This window comes from Cucumis sativus, chromosome 4 (assembly GCF_000004075.3).
Source record: "Cucumis sativus cultivar 9930 chromosome 4, Cucumber_9930_V3, whole genome shotgun sequence".
NCBI classification, from domain to species: Eukaryota; Viridiplantae; Streptophyta; class Magnoliopsida; order Cucurbitales; family Cucurbitaceae; genus Cucumis; species Cucumis sativus.
In genome coordinates, this window is record NC_026658.2 from 5,555,823 (window position 1) to 5,573,982 (window position 18,160).

The 18,160-nt window shown below is 35.6% G+C and overlaps 2 protein-coding genes across 4 annotated transcripts; one reads left to right on the plus strand and one right to left on the minus strand.

Annotated features, from left to right (window-relative positions):
- Nucleotides 1–5,429: 5,429 nt before the first annotated feature.
- On the minus strand, nt 5,430–17,974 carry LOC101214382 (mitochondrial inner membrane protease subunit 1). Of its 3 annotated transcripts, none has more exons than XM_004137199.3 (5): nt 17,784–17,962; nt 17,455–17,679; nt 17,202–17,312; nt 16,555–16,628; nt 5,430–5,824 (listed from the first exon to the last, which is right to left on the minus strand). In XM_004137199.3, the coding sequence occupies exons 1-4, from the start codon at nt 17,892–17,894 to the stop codon at nt 16,590–16,592; spliced, it is 486 nt and encodes a 161-aa protein (XP_004137247.1). In that variant the 5' UTR covers nt 17,895–17,962; the 3' UTR covers nt 5,430–5,824; nt 16,555–16,589. The 3 variants fall into 3 exon arrangements, 2 of the variants coding, with proteins under 2 accessions (XP_004137247.1, XP_011653280.1); XM_011654978.2 differs by having other exon boundaries at nt 17,780–17,947; XR_004216062.1 differs by lacking the exon at nt 5,430–5,824 and having other exon boundaries at nt 16,587–16,628; nt 17,202–17,346; nt 17,784–17,974.
- On the plus strand, nt 12,762–13,310 carry LOC116403332. Its single transcript, XM_031884119.1, has one exon. It carries the CDS (start codon nt 12,762–12,764, stop codon nt 13,308–13,310), a length of 549 nt encoding a protein of 182 aa, XP_031739979.1.
- Nucleotides 17,975–18,160: the final 186 nt, after the last annotated feature.

Here is an 18,160-nt window from a genome sequence, read left to right on the forward strand (position 1 = left end):
CCCTACTAGCTCATATGGAATTAACTTTCAACAATATGTTGGAATCATTCGAATTGTCTGAATTAAGCAAAGAGAGAGAAATAGATGAATATATGATGTAGATGTCGGTTATAAGTTTGAGATAGAGCTTTATGTTTAAATATTAAAAATATGAATACTGATTCATATTCAAAAGCTTTGATTGATGAAAATGGTCAAATTGTAAAAAGTGAAACTTTGACCAACTTTACATTCAGATGTTGAGATTTTATAAATAAATTCCATGCATTTTTTTCATGTAATTTTCTTATAAATAGACATTACTTCAAATGGGTGAGAACTTTTTGGTAATTTTTGTAATTTTGAATTGCAAAATAAACCTAATATTTATTTCTCTCCCTAATCTCAAACCTAAGTTCTTCCTTTCAATTTTCATCACTCTCTCCTTATTTCCTTCACTTAACAGGTCCAACAACCTGATTCTAAGTTCAAAAAATAACGGGTAAATTCTAGTGGTGGTCTCCGATTTGAGTTCATGAGGAGATAACAAGGAACGGGAAGCTACGAAGGTAAGTTTTTCTTCAAATCCTAATTTTGTTTAATTATGGTAGTTTATGCATGTTAATCACTAAATAGTTTAGTTTCATTTAGAGTAGAATTTGATATGTAATTTCATTGCTTGGTCTCGTTTTTTCATCATACAATACATCATAAAGTTTAGAAATAGAATGAAAAGATTTGTGCCAAGCCACAGAATGCATTTCGTTTGCATTCCTTTGCTCTTTAATTTACAAGTTATGGGAAATAGTGGAAAAACTTCTCTCTCTTTAATCTCTCTCTAAAATCTCACTTAAATGTTCACCAAAGAGTGGAGGAAGAAATACTACTACAAATAATTAAGGTCTCTAAAACTAATCCTTCATTGGCATCCTTAAGGGATGGCCTCCTCTATCCATCTCTTTTTTGGTAGAGTTGGCTTCTTTTATAGGCATACTTTAGACAAATAATTAATTATGCTATGTTGCACATCCATCCTTGTCTATGTTGTACAATTGTCCTTGTCTACAAATATCAGTGCAGAAAGTAGTTGTTTCTTGTCACACCAGCCTCAACTACCACTCTTGTCTTCTACTGAATCATCTTGCATAATGATATGTTGGCATCTCGCCTTACGACTAATGAATTGTTAGGCTTCTATTCATCGTTGAGTGATGCGTTCGATCCTTGCTTCATTTCTTCTTTTCACTATCCTGCATAGAAAAACACTTGAAAGGATAGTTAATCGGGCATGATGACTTATGTAAAGTGCATTCTCTTGATATTATAATTTTGCACTAAAAGTTATTTGTTTTGATCATTTATCTCGCATAATTTTAACTCCATTGTTTTATCTAAACGGCTACAATAACTTCTATTTCTACAAGTTATCAATAGACACCTAGAGCTTCTTCACATTTGCAGGCCTATGTATTTTTTGAAAACAATTTTGGTCAGGTGAGGTTTTTTTCTTTTTTGCATTGTTTATTGTGGCTATTTTTCTTTCAAGAAGAGTTTTGTAAGCTTTACAATGTGAGTATTTTTGTCGAGAGAAAAGTGAGAAATCATTTCAAAGTTTTGTAAACTTTTGTACTAATTTCCTAACTATTTTAGTGGAGCTTTGCATCAGTGGCAAAAATTGGATAGCCCATATTAAGTGAACCAGTATCAACTAGGTGTCACCTCTCGTTTCTTAAACTTGATTTCTTATGTTGATTTATCTATTATTTTAATTAGATTGATGTATTATTACACCATCCATAAGTGATATGGTATTGAATCAACAATTATTCAATTTTCAACGACTAATTAATAAGATTATATATATATATATATATATTCAAAACAATCTATTCGTTTAATCTTTGATTTATAATTTGAAGCATAAAGTATCACAAAATTTTTAATTAAATAAACTTATATGAGTTGTGTTATAAGATGATTGGAGCACTAACATACTTAAAAAATGTAGCTAACTAATTCAATTATTTTATTTTCTCCAAATTCGACTCAATCTATCCAATACTTTCTTAAAACAATGAATAATCTTGAGTCGAATCTCGTCCTTTCTTATATCATTATTTTTTTTTCCGTTTCATTAATCAACATGGTATTAAGTTTGATTTTCTCGTTAAAAGAATTATAACAATCAATTATTTGATATCTAAGTCTCTTAACTCACAATTTGGAATTTTTTTGGTAGGCATAAGCCAAAATCTAACAGACATACATAAAACAAAACCAATGGAATAATCCTTCCCCTTCTTTTCCTATAAAGCTAAGGAATGAAACTTTAAAGTGGGATTCTTTCTAAATGCCAAAAACTTATATCCTCTCCACTTTTTTCAAGAACTACATACAATATTAAATTATTGGCTTATAAATATAGCAAAAAGAAAAAAACTGAAGAGTGTTGTTTGGCCAAGAGATATTGTACATATTATACTGCTAAAGTCCCAATAATGTTATTGGATTTGAAACCTTCCATCCTCATTGTCATAATTTGCACTTCTTTAGTAGTTGTTGCTGCGATTTTATGTTGCTTTTGTATAATTGGATGTGGTTATAGAAAGAAAGATGCAAATCAATTGCCTACTCCAAGTGTAAGTATTGGACGTTCAAGGCCATTGCAAACGTACCGGGATATTGAATTTGGACAAGGTATTCGAACTTATAGACAAGACTCGACTCCAAGAAGCGAACGAAGCATTTCTTCGGACACACGAGGTTCTCAAAGAGGTGAACAAAGCATTTTTACTGACGCACGAGGTTTTCAAACAAGTGAACAAAGCATTTTCCCTGACACACGAAGTTCTCGAAGAAATGAACGTAGTATTCTACCGGACACACAAAGTTCTCGAAGAAGTGAACAAATCGACCGACAAGATACTCGAGAAAGCAGAATCAAGGACGGTGGGATGGCCATCTTAGCTGGAGCAGGCGCTGCTATAGCTACTGCAGCTACTGTTCTTGGTTTAAGTAGTTATCAAGGGGGAGAAGATATCGATGGTGATTATGTCGATAACTGTGATGATGGTACTGATGGCGGTGGCGTCTATGGTGGTGGTGTTGGCAGCAACAGCTATGGCAATGGCTCTCAACTTTGAGGTTTCATGTAAAGCAAAACAAGGTGTGCAACACCACAAAACTCCTCTATTATTCCTTTTTGTTGCTTGGTACTTCTCTTCCCATTGTTCTTCTTTCCTTTTCCAAGGCCTTTCATCTTTTAGAAGGAACCGTATAACTTTTACTTTTATCACCACCTTATTGGTCACCTTATTTTCAATATTTCAGTGATTATGTAATAAGTTTCAAATCATAACGTTTATTGAGTATAACTCAATTTAACACATAATGTTCCAAGAGATTTAATCTCAGTTCTCATATCTTATCCAACTCAAACTATAATACAAAAAATATTGATAAAGTTATAAATGGTTTATAAGTTATAATTTAAATCGACATTTTTAAATATAGTAAAATAAACTAAAATATTTACGAACTAAAGCAAAATTTTGAATTCTACGCTAATGATAAAATTGGATAAACTTTTATTAATGTCTGTTAATGTCATTGATAAAAGCATATCAATGTCTATCAATATCTATTATAGATTTTTTGGTACATGATCGTTTAGATTTGACTATTTTTTTTGTACACAATCATTTTGATTTGATAGTTTATATTCGGATACCCAAATTTAAATGATTTTTTTTCAAGATTTTTTGTTACACAATCGTTTAAATTTGGGTATGATTCGTCTTGAATGAAAGACCAAAAAATGATTTTTAACGGTTTAGTTACTGAATCATTTACCAATGATATGGACTTGGCTATTCAATATCCAACGATTTTTTTTTGGCATACAACAACCAAATAACAGTTTTAAAAAAGAAAAATATTACTTGAAAAAGAAAATGAAAATGAATGACAAACCTGAAATATTTAAAAAAGTCGATTTCATGTCCATTTTAATTTTATTACAAAGCCTGTACTTTGATATTTTGGTTATATTCATGAAACTTAACCATTAGTTTATCATTGATTAAATAGAATTGATTAAATATTTTATTAATTAATACATCATAATTACTTACTTTCATCAAACTTATCCTATCAACTTACTAATTTTATTCTCTGTATATTTCATTTTTAAAATTATTCATAAAAACTCTATAAATTTTTAATATATTAATTGATAAACAATAAACGTAATTCAAATTGTTTTAGAAAAATTAATATGTATTTTTTAAAATAGCAAAATAAATTAAAATATTTATAAATTATAACAAAATTTTAGATTCTATCAAGGATAAAAACGGATAACATTCTATCACTATCTATCAATATCACTGATAGAAAGATATTAGTATCTATCAATATCTATTAGTGATAGAATCTAAAAATTTTGCTATATGTGGTAAATATAATCAAATTTACTATTTTTTACAATTTTCCAAAAAATTAATTATTTAACAACCAAATTATAATATCAATTAAATTATTAATTGCTAGTATTGATAAAATGAGTAATTATTAATTAAGTAATAATACGCAAATAATTCATTCTCGTACATATTCACATGCATAACCTAACAAAAAAGGATTTAGTCTCAAACACATTCTTATGCACAACAAAACATAGATATCTTTAATTTCGACCAAACTTATTTTCAAACTTATTATTCCCAACTATCCTTAATTTCCATTCTCATCTCAATTCTCTCAATCCAAACTTAATTTCCATTCTCATCGCTTCTTATAGTGTTCTTTTGTTTATATGCTGTTAATGTATGATAGAAGGAACATATATTTTAACATATATTTGTATAATAAAACTTTTTTAGAAGATATAATGAGTTTATGATTTATGACTCACCCTTCACCTTACAAAAACACTTATTTATAACCATTTGCTTCAACTTAAGTCATAACAGACCATCTCATTTTGTTAACATATCGTGTTAGAGACGGTCTCCCTAATATGATGACCATTGTTATGACAGTCTTTATTTTTCTTTTTTATTGTGTTGGTCTTTAGCACAAAGACTACATAATCACCCTTAACTCAATACATTATAAAACATTTGTTGTATTTCCTTATTTTTCTTGAAAAAATGAAGATCCCAGTAGAGATGGTCTCATCTAATTAGGATGATGATACATAGTCATTCTTAACACTATACATTAAAACAAATGAAATGATAGGTTGACACAAGAAAATGTTATATACCATAAATGTGAGGGATGAGTCATCGATCATAAAGATCCTCTCGAGATGAACCACCATACAAAAACTCCTTTAAAAATACCATGTCAAAACATGTAACTAGATAATTTTAACAGGCGGTTAAATCAATTATCATACAGTATGTATTAATGGCACAAAGATCTGTTTCTTTAAAAAAAAAAAATTAAGAAAAGACATTCCCATTCCATTAATATACACAACAAAGATTAACCTTTCAAAAACAAAATCAAAATGAAAAATTAGTTATGATTAGTACCTCATACACTGCTGGTGATTTGTACACAAAGTGCACTTTTTTTTTCTTCCAAAAAAAAATTCTCTAAAATAAACCTAAATTTATTGCCTTGAGAAGAAAATGAAACATCAAATTACACCTGTTGAATGAAAATGGTTGTAAATTTAGTCTGTAAAATCTGCAGTTCTATATCCTTCAGATAAACTTCAACCAACTAATAAGTTAACTAACACCTATTGAAGTACAATCAATGGCAAAGATGTATATTGGACTGGGGTCAGGTCTCAGCAATAGCTCATTTAGAATAGCCACAAAATGAAGTCCTGAAAATTTAAAAGCGAACTATGTGAATGGAAAAAAATATAGATCGCTAGCAAAAAGGGTGAAGTAAAAATGTGATAGACCTCCTATCATACACCACAGCAGAAGAAATAAAAAAAGAACATGAGAGTAGCACGTGCGTAATGAAGTAATGAAGTCAGTTTGTTAGTGTTGTGGTTAAGTGTTATTTTTGTAGTATAAATACTTCTTGTTTTTAGGAGGGAAAGTTAGTTAGAAATTTGGAAAATGAATAGAGGTGTTCTTTGTACACCTTAGGGTTACAGAGAAGGAGGGTTAGGAATTGAGATTTCTAACATTGTAGCGGATCGATTGCCAATTTGTTCTCCAGCAATAAAGTCTACTGATTGAATTCAAGGTTGAGTCCCAACATATAGGTATCAAAGCACGTTCATCCTAGGCAAGCGAAGAAAAATGGCAAAGAAAGTGGAAGAGAGATTTGAAATCGCCAAACAAGAGATCTCTAGTTTGCGAGAGGATTTGCAGCGGTTACCTGAACTTGAGGCGAAATTTACGAAGCATATGGAGAAGGTTGATTTACAGAACGAAAAGAATCAGCAGCAACAACAGTTAATTTTGAAGTATGATGAAGAAGCAGTCGATGACAACATGTGAATCGGAAGGATCAAGTAGTAAAATGAAATCGAAGGTGATAGAATTGATCGATGATTCGAAATCAAACGAAAAGAGTGACAAAGATAAAAACGGAGACCGAAACAAGTTTAAGAAGGTTGAGATGCCAATATTCAATGGTGAAGATCCGATTCCTAGTTATTTTGGGCCGATAGATACTTCCAGATTCAAAGAAGATGATCGTTGCGGCAAAGGGAGAAGTTCACGAATTGGAGTAATTTGAAGGAAAGATTGGCCAGGGAAGGATCAATTTATGGTCAGTTCCTGAGAATCCAGCAAGAAACTACGGCGGAGGAGTACCGGAATTTATTCGACAAACTCATGGCACTTTTATTGGATTTGCAAGATAGGGTGGTTGAAGAGACCTTTATGAACGGGTTGTTATCATGGATTAAGACGGTAATTGAATTCTGCCAACCGGTCGGTTTAGCCAAATGATGCGGCTGGCCCAACTCGTTAAAACCGGGAAATTATACGAAATGAGGCTAACCTAAAAGGTTACTCAGGAGGTAAGTACTCTTCTTATAATTCCAGTAGTGTAAAAACTAATGTAGTGGCAAACACTTTTGATACTAAGAAAACAATATATCCAATGAGAACAATCACATTGAGAGCAGGAAATGTTGGGGAGAACGAGAAGAAAGGTCCCACAAAAAGATTACCTGATGCCAAATTCCAAGCCAGGAAGGAGAAAGGTCTCTGTTTTAGGTGCAATGAGAAATATTCTCATGACCATAAATGCAAAACCAGAGAGCAAAGAGAACTTAAAATGTTAGTTGTTAAAAGCTGATAATGAAGAACTGGAAATTATAGAAGAGATTGAATATGAGAACAAAGAACTGAAAAGAGTGGAAATATTAGAAGAACAGGCTATGGTGGAACTATCCATTAATTCGGTAGTTGGCCTAACTAATCCTGGAACTACGAAAGTAAAAAGAAAAATCAGGGATAGAGAAGTAGTGATTCTGGTGGACTATGGGGCTACTCAAAATTTTATGTCTGAGAAGTTAGTGGGAGAATTACAAATAGCAACCAAAGAAACAGCACATTATGGAGTTATTATGGGTTCAGGCACATCAATTAAAGGCAAAGGCATATGCGAAGCCGTTGAAGTGATGGTCAAAGAGTGGAAAATAGTGGCTAATTTTTTGCCAATAGAACTAGGAGGAGTGGATGTAGTGCTGGGTGTCACAATCGTAATCCTTCAAACACGATGTGAACGATTGTGAGGCACTTGTTCTAGCTCGACGAACAAGTCAGCCGATCAAAATCCGCAAATCGCGGACAACTTTAACATATGCTTCAACCTCCCCTCACGTTCTTGGAAAATATTTTTAGAAAACGTGAAAGATGATTAAATTGATTGAAAACATTGTTAAAACAAGCATTGAAGACTATCAATTGCAATAAGAAAGCATAGGTTGCAAAGAGTACGACAAGGCTTGGGCGGGGATTCAACAGGTATGATTCCCCTATAGTACATTTTTAACATTTTCATATCTGGCAGGCTTGCATATGAAAAATGCCGAAACGTCACACCCAAGTATATCGACTTGAAATTGAAAACAACTTCCTAAACTACATACAAGACATAAAGACAAGATAAATTGGGGCTAATCGGAGCATACGGCCATAGGTAAACACACCTTGGACAAGTATGTCCGTTACACTGGGTACGCAATGGTTATATTCACTGGAAATTACAGAGGTAGATTGGAGAAATTTAACCATGACATTTATACATCAAGGCAAGAAGATAATCATCAAGGGAGATCGATCCTAGTCTGACTAAAACTAGAGTGAGTTTAAAGAAGATGATGAAGACATGGGCCTCATCTCATCAAGGGTTCCTAATAGAATGTCGAGTCATGGAAGGAAGTATAGAGTCTGAAGAAGATTATGAGATGGAGGAAGTATTGACAGTTGAAGAATCTGTATCAGTAATTTTAAAGAAATTTGAAGATGTTTTTACTTGGCCTGAGAAATTGCCACCCCGAAGAGATATTGAGCATCATATTCATTTGAAGAACACTGATTCGGTGAATGTACGACCCTATCATTATGCATTTCAACAGAAGGCTAAAATAGAGAGATTGGTTGATGAAATGTTGACAGCAGGGATAATTCGACCCAGTAACAGTCCCTATTCTAGCCTTGTATTATTGGTGAGAAAGAAGGATGCCAGATGGCGTGTGGATTATAGGGCTCTCAATAACGTAACCATACCAGACAATTTTCCCATTTCAGTCATTAAAGAACTGTTTGATGAGTTGAATGGAGCATCGTGGTTCTCAAAGATTGATTTAAAAGTTGCGTACCATCAAATTCGTATGTGTGGGAAGATATAGAAAAAACAACCTTCAGAACTCATGAGGGTCACTACGAATTCATGGTCATGCCTTTTGGGTTGACTAATGCACCTTCTACTTTTCAAGCCTTAATGAACTCGATTTTCAAACCTTATTTGAGGAGGTTTATATTGGTTTTTGTTATGATATACACTAATCTACAGCAAGGATTTGGAGGCCCATTTACAGCATTTGAGTTTGGCGTTGCAAATTTTGAGAAAAAATGTATGGTATGCTAATCAGAAGAAATGTAGTTTTGTCAAGGAAATGGTGGATTATTTGGGACATATAATCTCAGGCAGGGTGTTGAAGTTGATCTTGAAAAAATTCGGGCTATTAAAGAATGGCCAACACCTACAAATGTTGGGGAAGTGAGAGGCATTCTTGGCTTGACTGGTTACTACCGTAAATTTGTGCAACACTGTGGCTCTATAGCAGCACCAATGACCCAATTATTGAAGATTTGAGGGTTTAAATGGGCTGAGGAATCTCAAGAGGCTTTTCACATATTGAAGCATGCTATGATGACATTACCTGTGTTAGCCCTTCCGGATTTCAGTGCACCATTTGAGATAGAAACAGATGCATCCGGTTTTGGAATAGGTGCAGTTTTGATCCAGTCCAAGCGACCAATTGCCTACTTCAGTCATACATTAGCTGTGAGAGATAGAGCCAAACCAATGTATGAGAGAGAGCTTATGAGTTGTTATGGCAATACAAAGGTGGAGATCGTACTTGTTGGGAAGGAAATTCATGGTGAAAACTGATCAACACTCTAGTTTTTTATTGGAGCAACGAGTGATACAACCTCAATATCACAAATGGATTGCTAAGCTTTTAGGCTACTCTTTTGAAGTCATATACAATCCCGGCTTAGAGAATAAAGTAGCAAATGCTTTATCGAGGATGCCACCTTCAATCCATTTATGCCAGTTGACAGCTCCAAGTTTAATTGACTTCACAGCGATTAAGGAGGAGGTTGAGAAAGATGAACATTTGATGAAGATAATATCTGGGATAGAAAAAGGAGAGGAGGGCACTAAGCAGAAATATTCTATTCAACAAGGTATGTTGTGATACAAGAATAGATTGGTGGTTTCCAAGATATCATCTTTGATTCCAGTCTTATTACCTACCTATCATGATTCTGTCTTTGGAGGTCATTCTGGATTCCTAAGGACTTATAAGAGATTGACTGGAGAGTTATTTTGGGAAGGAATGAAGCAGACAGTGAAGAAATATTGCGATGAATGCTTGGTGTGCCAAAGAAACAAGATGATGGCTTTGTCACCTGCTGGATTATTAGTTCCTTTAGAGATTCCAAGCAAAGTTTGGAGTGATATTTCCATGAACTTCATTGAAGGGCTGCCTAAATCTAAAGGGTATGAAGTCATTTTTGTTGTGGTAGACCGCTTTAGTAAATATGGGCATTTCCTTCCATTAAAACATCCCTACACAGCCAAGACAGCGGCAGACTTGTTTGTCAAAGAAATTGTAGTCTCCATGGATATCCTAATTCAATTGTGTCGGATCGTGACAAGGTGTTCCAGAGCAGTTTTTAGAGAGAGCTGTTTAGATTGGCTGGAACTAAATTGAATCGGAGTTCAGCGTATCACCCTCAATTGGACGGCCAAACGGAGGTGGTTAATAGAAGTGTGGAGACATATTTGCAATGCTTTTGTGGAGAACGTCTGAAGGAATGGGTAGAATGGTTGCATTGGACTGAGAACTGGTATAACACCACGTACCAGAGGTCTCTGGGTATAACACTGTTACAGGCGGTATATAGGCGGTTACAACCCCCTTTGGTGTACTATGGAGATCGAGATACTCCTAATTCCACCCTTGATGAACAGCTGAAGGAAAGGGATGTAGCCTTGGGAGCAATGAAAGAGCCCCTAAGAATAGCACAGGAGAAGAAGAAAAAAAGTGCAGATTTGAAATGCAGAGAAGTAGAATACAATGTTGGAGATATGGTTTTCTTGAAAATCTGAACTTACTGACAGGTGTCCTTGCAGGAGAGAATGAATGAGAAACTCTCACCAAAAAATTTTGGTCCTTATGAAGTTATAGAAAGAATTGGACCTATGGCTTATAAACTGAAACTTCCGGACACTACATCTATTCACCCTGTATTCCATGTTTCACAGCTAAGGAAGATGATGGGAGAACATCAACAAGTGCAACTGGAAATGCCTTATATTACTGAGAATCATGAATAGCAGGCATGAAAACGATAGCCATTAAACAACCTAATTTGAGGCTGAAAATTAAACAAACCAGCAGGAAAACTAAAAAAGTAATGGGGTACAAATATGTTTAATAAATACCACAAAGAACAAAGGGGCATAGAAACTCCTGGGTTGGAAGAAGCAAACATAGTAAGAAAAGCTCTCAAACTTAACTAGGGATATGGGATACAATTGAAAAAACAGATGAAACCAATCAAATAGAGATGATAACTAGAAGAACAGGAATTTGAAATAGTGATACTTTTAGTTATGGTAGATTGTAATAATTGGAAACATTGACTATTATACTTGGACCCCAAACATGAAGTAGATAAATAGCCACCCACTTGAAGTTGGTAGCCAAAACACCAGTTATATGTTTAAGGGTCAAAATGACTGTCGCTTAAGAATAATAAAAATGTTTCCTACTTCAAGATTTCAAACTCTAATATGAAGTTATTTAAACTTTACTTTTAGATCTCAAGATCACCAGAGCCACCACAGCTCTTCATATACTTTTTCACAGAAGCCTCAATACTTAACTCCACCACCACGGTCCCATCCACCAAGCACCAAAAAACATATAAAGAAAATAAAAGAATAACAACCAGTTTGGCTGGACCAGCATATTTCTTCAGCACCTCTTTGCCTAAGAAAAGAAAGAGAAACTCCATTACTTCCTCTGAGATCCCTTCTATTGAAAACCATCACTGCTACATAACAGGATAACCATCAACACCCTCAATATCTAAGAGAGCCAATAAGTTTCCAAAATCCAGAGGTTCTGTGAAGCATTGAAGCTTCACCATTAAGGCTCATCATAACCAATTCTTAAGCCTTAGCTGTATCTCTACTGTAATTTGTACTTTTTGTTCCTCATAAACAGATTACAAAAGCTTCTTCCAGATTGTAGACCATCTAATCTAGCTCAATATTTGCACAAGCCAAGCATTACCCTCTTTCATAAGAACCTTATAAATTCCAAAAACACAAGTCACTAGCCATCCTAAAAGTATAAATGTAACGTCACAGATCCAAGATTCGAACTAGAATTTGAAATCCATATTTTGTAATTGATGGCCCCACATTCCCCTACATACTTGAAACCCAACTACATCATTCTTACTTGTGTTAAATTTTTCAAAGCGTGAAAGTTATCCCCACAAACCAACATAGGTCCTCTCAGCATGCTTTCTCCTCTCTCAAATGCATTCTAGGAAAATTCTCAAAAAGTCACCCAACTAGGATTGCTCGAAACTAAGTACGCTTAACTTTAAAGTCTTTATGATTGAGCCACCGAAAAGGAAGGTACACCTTGTTAGTATAGATAGTGACTTTCAATTCTTTCAAGAATTTCTTAATTATACTTTCATGTCCTCAAAATCTCTCTCATTCGAATATGATCTCGGTTCATTTATGACCCCTTCCTAAACTCGGGATGTTACGATAAAAGAAACCTCCCCGATTTGAAAAGGTAACCCAAAAGGAGTAGATTAAAAACCTTATCTGTGGAAGCCCACCGAGAATTATTATATTTAGCAAGATCAAACACCTACCTCCATTCCTTAGAAATACCTTTAAACATTGTACCCTTTCCTTTGAAGAAAGAAACGTACAAACACACAAAAGCTGCATGATTCTCTTCTTCTTTTTAATAAAATATAAATCCCCCAGGCTCCGATGGTGATCTATGTTAATTCTCTCCTGGAATGGAAGGGGTCACAATGCTCGCTACAAAAGCGGTTGTGAAAGAGTTGCTTGTGAAATTCAATCCAGATGTGGTTATTCTCCAGAAGTCTAAAGTTAGTACTGTCAATCGACATTTGGTGAAGTCAGTTTGGAGTAGTTGGTTTGTTGGCTGGGCAACTTTAGAGGCTTATGGTTCTTCGGGTGGTATTCTTATTTTGTGGAAAGAGGACTCGATCACAGTGGTTGACTCAATTCAAGGTCAGTTCTCTATTTCTATTCACTGGAAGTTTAATGCTGGCTTCTCTGGTTGGATCACAGGTGTGTACGGTCCTTCCTCTTATAGACTTAGAGACCAATTTTGGTGGGAGCTTTCTAGTTTATATGGCTTGTGCAACGAAAATTGGTGTGTTGGGGGTGACTTCAATGTAGTTAGATGGTTAAATGAGAAGAGCTCTGACGCTTGCCCTACTAGAAGTATGATTCGCTTTACTAGCTTGATTGAGGAATTGGATATGGTGGATATCCCCTTTCGAAATGGTAGGTTCTCTTGGCCCCCATTCAGGGATTAGGCTGGCTGCCTCAAAGCTCGACAGATTTCTTCTATCCAAGCTTTGGGTTGAGTTCTTTAGAGAAGTGGGGTCCTACCCCTTTTAGATTTGAAATTGCTTGGTTGTATCATCTTTTCCTAAAAAAAATTGAGAACTGGTGGGGCAGTTTGGTTGTTGATGGCTGGCCTATCTTTTCATTCATGAAAAAATTAAAAGTCTTGAAAGTCATCTTAAAGAGTAGGAATAAGGAGACATTTGGCAACATTTTCTCCCAAAAACAGGTGCTGATTGATAAGATTAACTCTTTTGATTCGCTTGAAGGGTCAAGTTGTTTCAATGAGAAAAATACGGCAGAAAGAGAACTTTGTAGAGGGGCCCTACTTGATTTGATTGTTAAAGAACAGATTCTGGATTCAGAAATCAAAGCTTCATTGGCTTAGATAGGGGGAGGAGAACTCAAGCTTCTTCCACATATGGGTTTCGGCTCGTAAAAGTAGAAGTCTTATCTCTTCTTTGGTTAGTATCGATGGGAAGGCTCTTGTCACAAAGAAGGAGATTGTGGATGAGATCCTTAGTTTCTTTTCCAACGTATATGGCACATGGATCTCCTCGCCGTTTATTTGTGACGGTCTCAATTGGAAAGGCCTTAGCTCACAGGATTCTAGCTTACTTGAGGCCCCCTTTATCGAAAAAGAAATTAGAGAAGTTATCTTTGAGATGGGTTGTCTTAAATCCCCTGGCCCTGATGGCATGACCGGAGAGTTTTATAAAAAATCTTGAAATAATCTGAAGTCCAACCTAGTAAGGGTGTTCCAAGATTTTTTTAAAAACAAAGTTATTAATAGAAGATGTAATGAGACTTATATTTGCCTTATCCCCAAAAAGAAAGAGATGGCCCGTGTCAGTGATTTCAGACCCATAAGCTTAGTTACCTCCTTGTATAAAGTTATCTCCAAGGTACTTGCAACAAGACTTAAAAAAGTCCTTCCTTCGATAATTAATGATTCTCAAATGGCTTTTGTGGAGGGAAGGCAAATTCTTGATGCTATTTTGATTGCTTCTGAGGTTGTTGACCAATGGTCTTCAAAAGGCAGAAAAGGCGTTCTTTTGAAGCTTGATCTGGAGAAAGCTTATGACAAGGTGGATGGGTCTTTTCTTGATATGGCCATGAAACTTAAAAGGCTTTGGTAAGAAATGGAGGAGATGGATATGGGGCTGTTTGTCGACGACTAATTTTTCCATCATTGTCAAGGTAGGCCTAGAAGAAAGATTCTTGCTAAAAGGGGCATTCGTCAAGGTGATCCTCTTGCCCCTTTTCTTTTTACAATTGTGGGAGATGCTCTAAGCTGCCTTATTCACTACTGTAATGAGAAAAGGAGTTTAAAAGGCTTCCATTATGAGAAATTGTCAGATGATTTAACCCACCTTCAGTATGTAGATGACACTTCTTTTTTCTTCCTGGGAGGATGGAAACTTGGAGACTTGGTGGAAGGTGATCAATATCTTTCTTCTAGGAGCCGGTTTATCCCTTAATAGATCCAAAATGTCCCTAATCAATATTAACCTTAATAGTGGTGACTTGACTCCTTATAGTAACTCTATGGGGTGCTCGGTTGATAGTCTTCCCTTTAAGTACTTGGGCTTTTCTATTGGAGGGGGTCGTAATAGAAAAGAGATGTGGAACACCCTTGAAGAGCGATTCAGGTATAAAATCGACAGGTGGAGGAATGTGTCCCTCTCTAAAGGGGGTAGGCTAACTCTGGTGCAATCAGTTCTTAATAGTCTTCCTTGTTAGTTTTTCTCCCTTGCTCAAGCTCCGGCCGGTGTTATCAATAGATTGGAAAAGATGATCAGGAATCTTGTTTAGACAGGAGGGTCTACTAATTCAATTGCCCACCTCGTCAAATGGGATTGTAATTCCCCCAATCTGTTATGGTGGTCTTGGGATTGGCTCGTTTAGGCAAAAGAACATTGCTCTTCTCACTAAATGGCTTTGGAGGTTTAGCTAGGAAGAAGCCTCCTTATGGAGACGTTTAATTGTGGTCATTTACAGCTTAGAGGAGAATGGGTGGTCTACTAAAGATCCGAACAGGGGAAAATCTTACAGATTATGGGCCGTATTTTGAAGCACAAGGAGACATTTAAATTTTCAGCTTTCGTGCTGAGAAAAGGAACCAAAATCAGATTTTGGAAGGACAATTGGTGTGGCGTGGAGCCACTTGCAGAAAAATTCCCTAACTTGTTCTCCTTGTCATTGAATAAGGATGCTTATGTGGCTGAATGTTGGTGTATTGTTACTCATTCGTGGAACTTGAGCCTTAGAAGAAATATGCTCAATAACAAGATTGTCAATGTGGCCTCAATTTTAGAAATTCTTCATTCTTGGGCCCCTCAGATGGGGATGATTGCCTTAAATGAACTCCTAACATTGATGGCAGCTTTACTACGAAGTCTACTTTTCTCAAATTAACCAAGATCCCTTCCATTGTTGTTCATTTGATTCGTCATATTTGGAAGACTAAAATTCCAAAAAAATGTGAAATTTATCTTATGGTCGCTCGCTTACAGAAGCCTTAACACTCCTGAGAAGCTACAAAAAAATTTCAGTACACAATGTTTAGCCTCTCGATGTGTTGCCTTTGCTTCAAAGAAGAGGAAACCTTGGACCATTTATTTATGCACATCTTTAGTAAGAAAGCTTGGAACACTTAGTTTAGAATTTTTTATTTGGAGCTTTGTCTTCCTGATAAGGTTGATAGTTGGATGATTGAAGGGCTCAACATTAGAGGTTACAGCCCGAAAGGAAATATCTTACGTAGATGTGCTACTCGGTCCCTTTTGTGGTGCATTTGGAAAGAAAGGAATAGTATAATTTTTTAAGATAGCTATAATTCTTTTGATTCTTTTTGGACTATGTTGCAACACACAGCTTCTTGGTGGAGTACGAATTACACCAAACACTTCTGTAATTATAGCCTTTCAATGATATTTAACAATTGGAAGGCCATCATTTTTTAGTTTCTTCTAGGGAGGGTCCTCTTGTCCCTTGCCCTTAGGTTGTTCTTTTTCATTATATACACATGTTTCTTATCCAAAAAATATACATATATATATAAATAAATAATCTTTTGTTTTTATCGATTATTATCACAAAAGCTGTCTATAAAGGATCTAATGTGAAGTGAGTGGTCAAAACGGCAATGTGTAAACTAAAAGGAAAAACAGATAGCCATATTGAAAAGGAAAACTAAGCTTAACATAATACCAGCAATTTTTCTTTGAAGTCAGGCCTATCTGAGTTCATTGATCCAATCGTCCAAAACAATCTGGTGGCCAGACCTAACATAACAACAAAGAAAATATTAAAGTAAGCAAAAGAGAGAAGAAATGCTTGAAATCCAGAGATGCAAAACTCCGATATAAAAGGAAAAGATACTATCTAGCTTCCAAGTCCTAAGCACCAATGTAACTAGAAAGTACTTTCATAATCCATTCGACTTCTTAAACAACTAGAACAGGATCCAAATCATAAACCATGAGAAAAAGCCACAAGAGATCTGAACTTTCTCGAAACCTCTTGCCTTTGTTCTTTTGACACAAACCATTTATAAACAATTGCATAGTCATGTGGTTGCATTAAAATCTCAACCCCCACATGACCAAATCACCTCCGACAAATTTGTAATGCAATATAATATTCATTCGCAAAGAAAATGGCAACCACACCCTTTTATTATACTAAAATCCTATCCAACCAACACGTCTCACGCAAGGATAACAATCATTTTTACCTTGAAGGAAGACACATAATTAAACAAAGTTCAAAAGCATTCAATTTCGCAACTACAAAATAAAAGAGGGGGAAACTAATAAATAGCAGAAGTAAAGATGATGATGATTGATATATCTTACTCTCAAAAACGCTTTCCCTTCAATCAGACCGTAAGGTACAGGCCCGAAATGCCGCGAATCACGAGAAGCATATACATTATCTCCTTGAATCCACACATGCCCTTTTGGAACCTAAGCATCCACCCCCAAAAAAGAAACCGAAAAACTAAACAAAAAAACGAATCAAACAACACCAAAAAACCCAAAATCAAAACCAAAACGAAATTTCAAATTTCAAACCACGATCACTAAATTCAGGTCCGTCAATCCATACCACAGCCGACTGATACTGGTTGGAATTGGCAGGGTCCGGATAGAAATTGACCTTATCACCCTCGACACCCACAATGCGCTTCGTCAACATCTTCCTCGGGTTCCGAGGGGAGCGAACCAGCACAACGTCGCCGGGGCCAACCCTGCCCACTCGGTGCGACACGTGCTCAGCCAAAAGAACATCGCCGGTCAGATTCAAGGTTGGGAGCATACTGGGGCCGTACACCTGCAACCGGAAAATATTGAAGTTCGCAATTTAAATCAAAGAGGGAAACATAAGGAGATAAAAGGTAGCAGAGGAAGAGGAAAGAGTAAGAGAGAAGTACAGACGAGAGTGGGAGAACAAATATAGTTATTGGTAACATGAAGCAAGCAGAGGAATTTGGCTATAATGACTGTGCGATCGATTGCCTCCTTCACTACGCTTCTCCACTGTCCCATGGAAGCTCTCTTTTCACAGTGAACTTTCTCTGTAAATCGCTTGGAGAAATGGTCGTCGTCGATCTATGCTGAAGACGGAGTTGAAGAGATGGGCCGGAACATTGGGCCGGCTAATAATATTGAATGAACATAGTTTCAAATTTAAAATAGTTAATTAGATGGATAGTAATTAAGTATATAGTAATTAAGTATATAAGCATTAGATTAAATTAATTAAATTACATAGGAACGTTTTAAAAATTTTACTAACTTCTCGACAATATCAA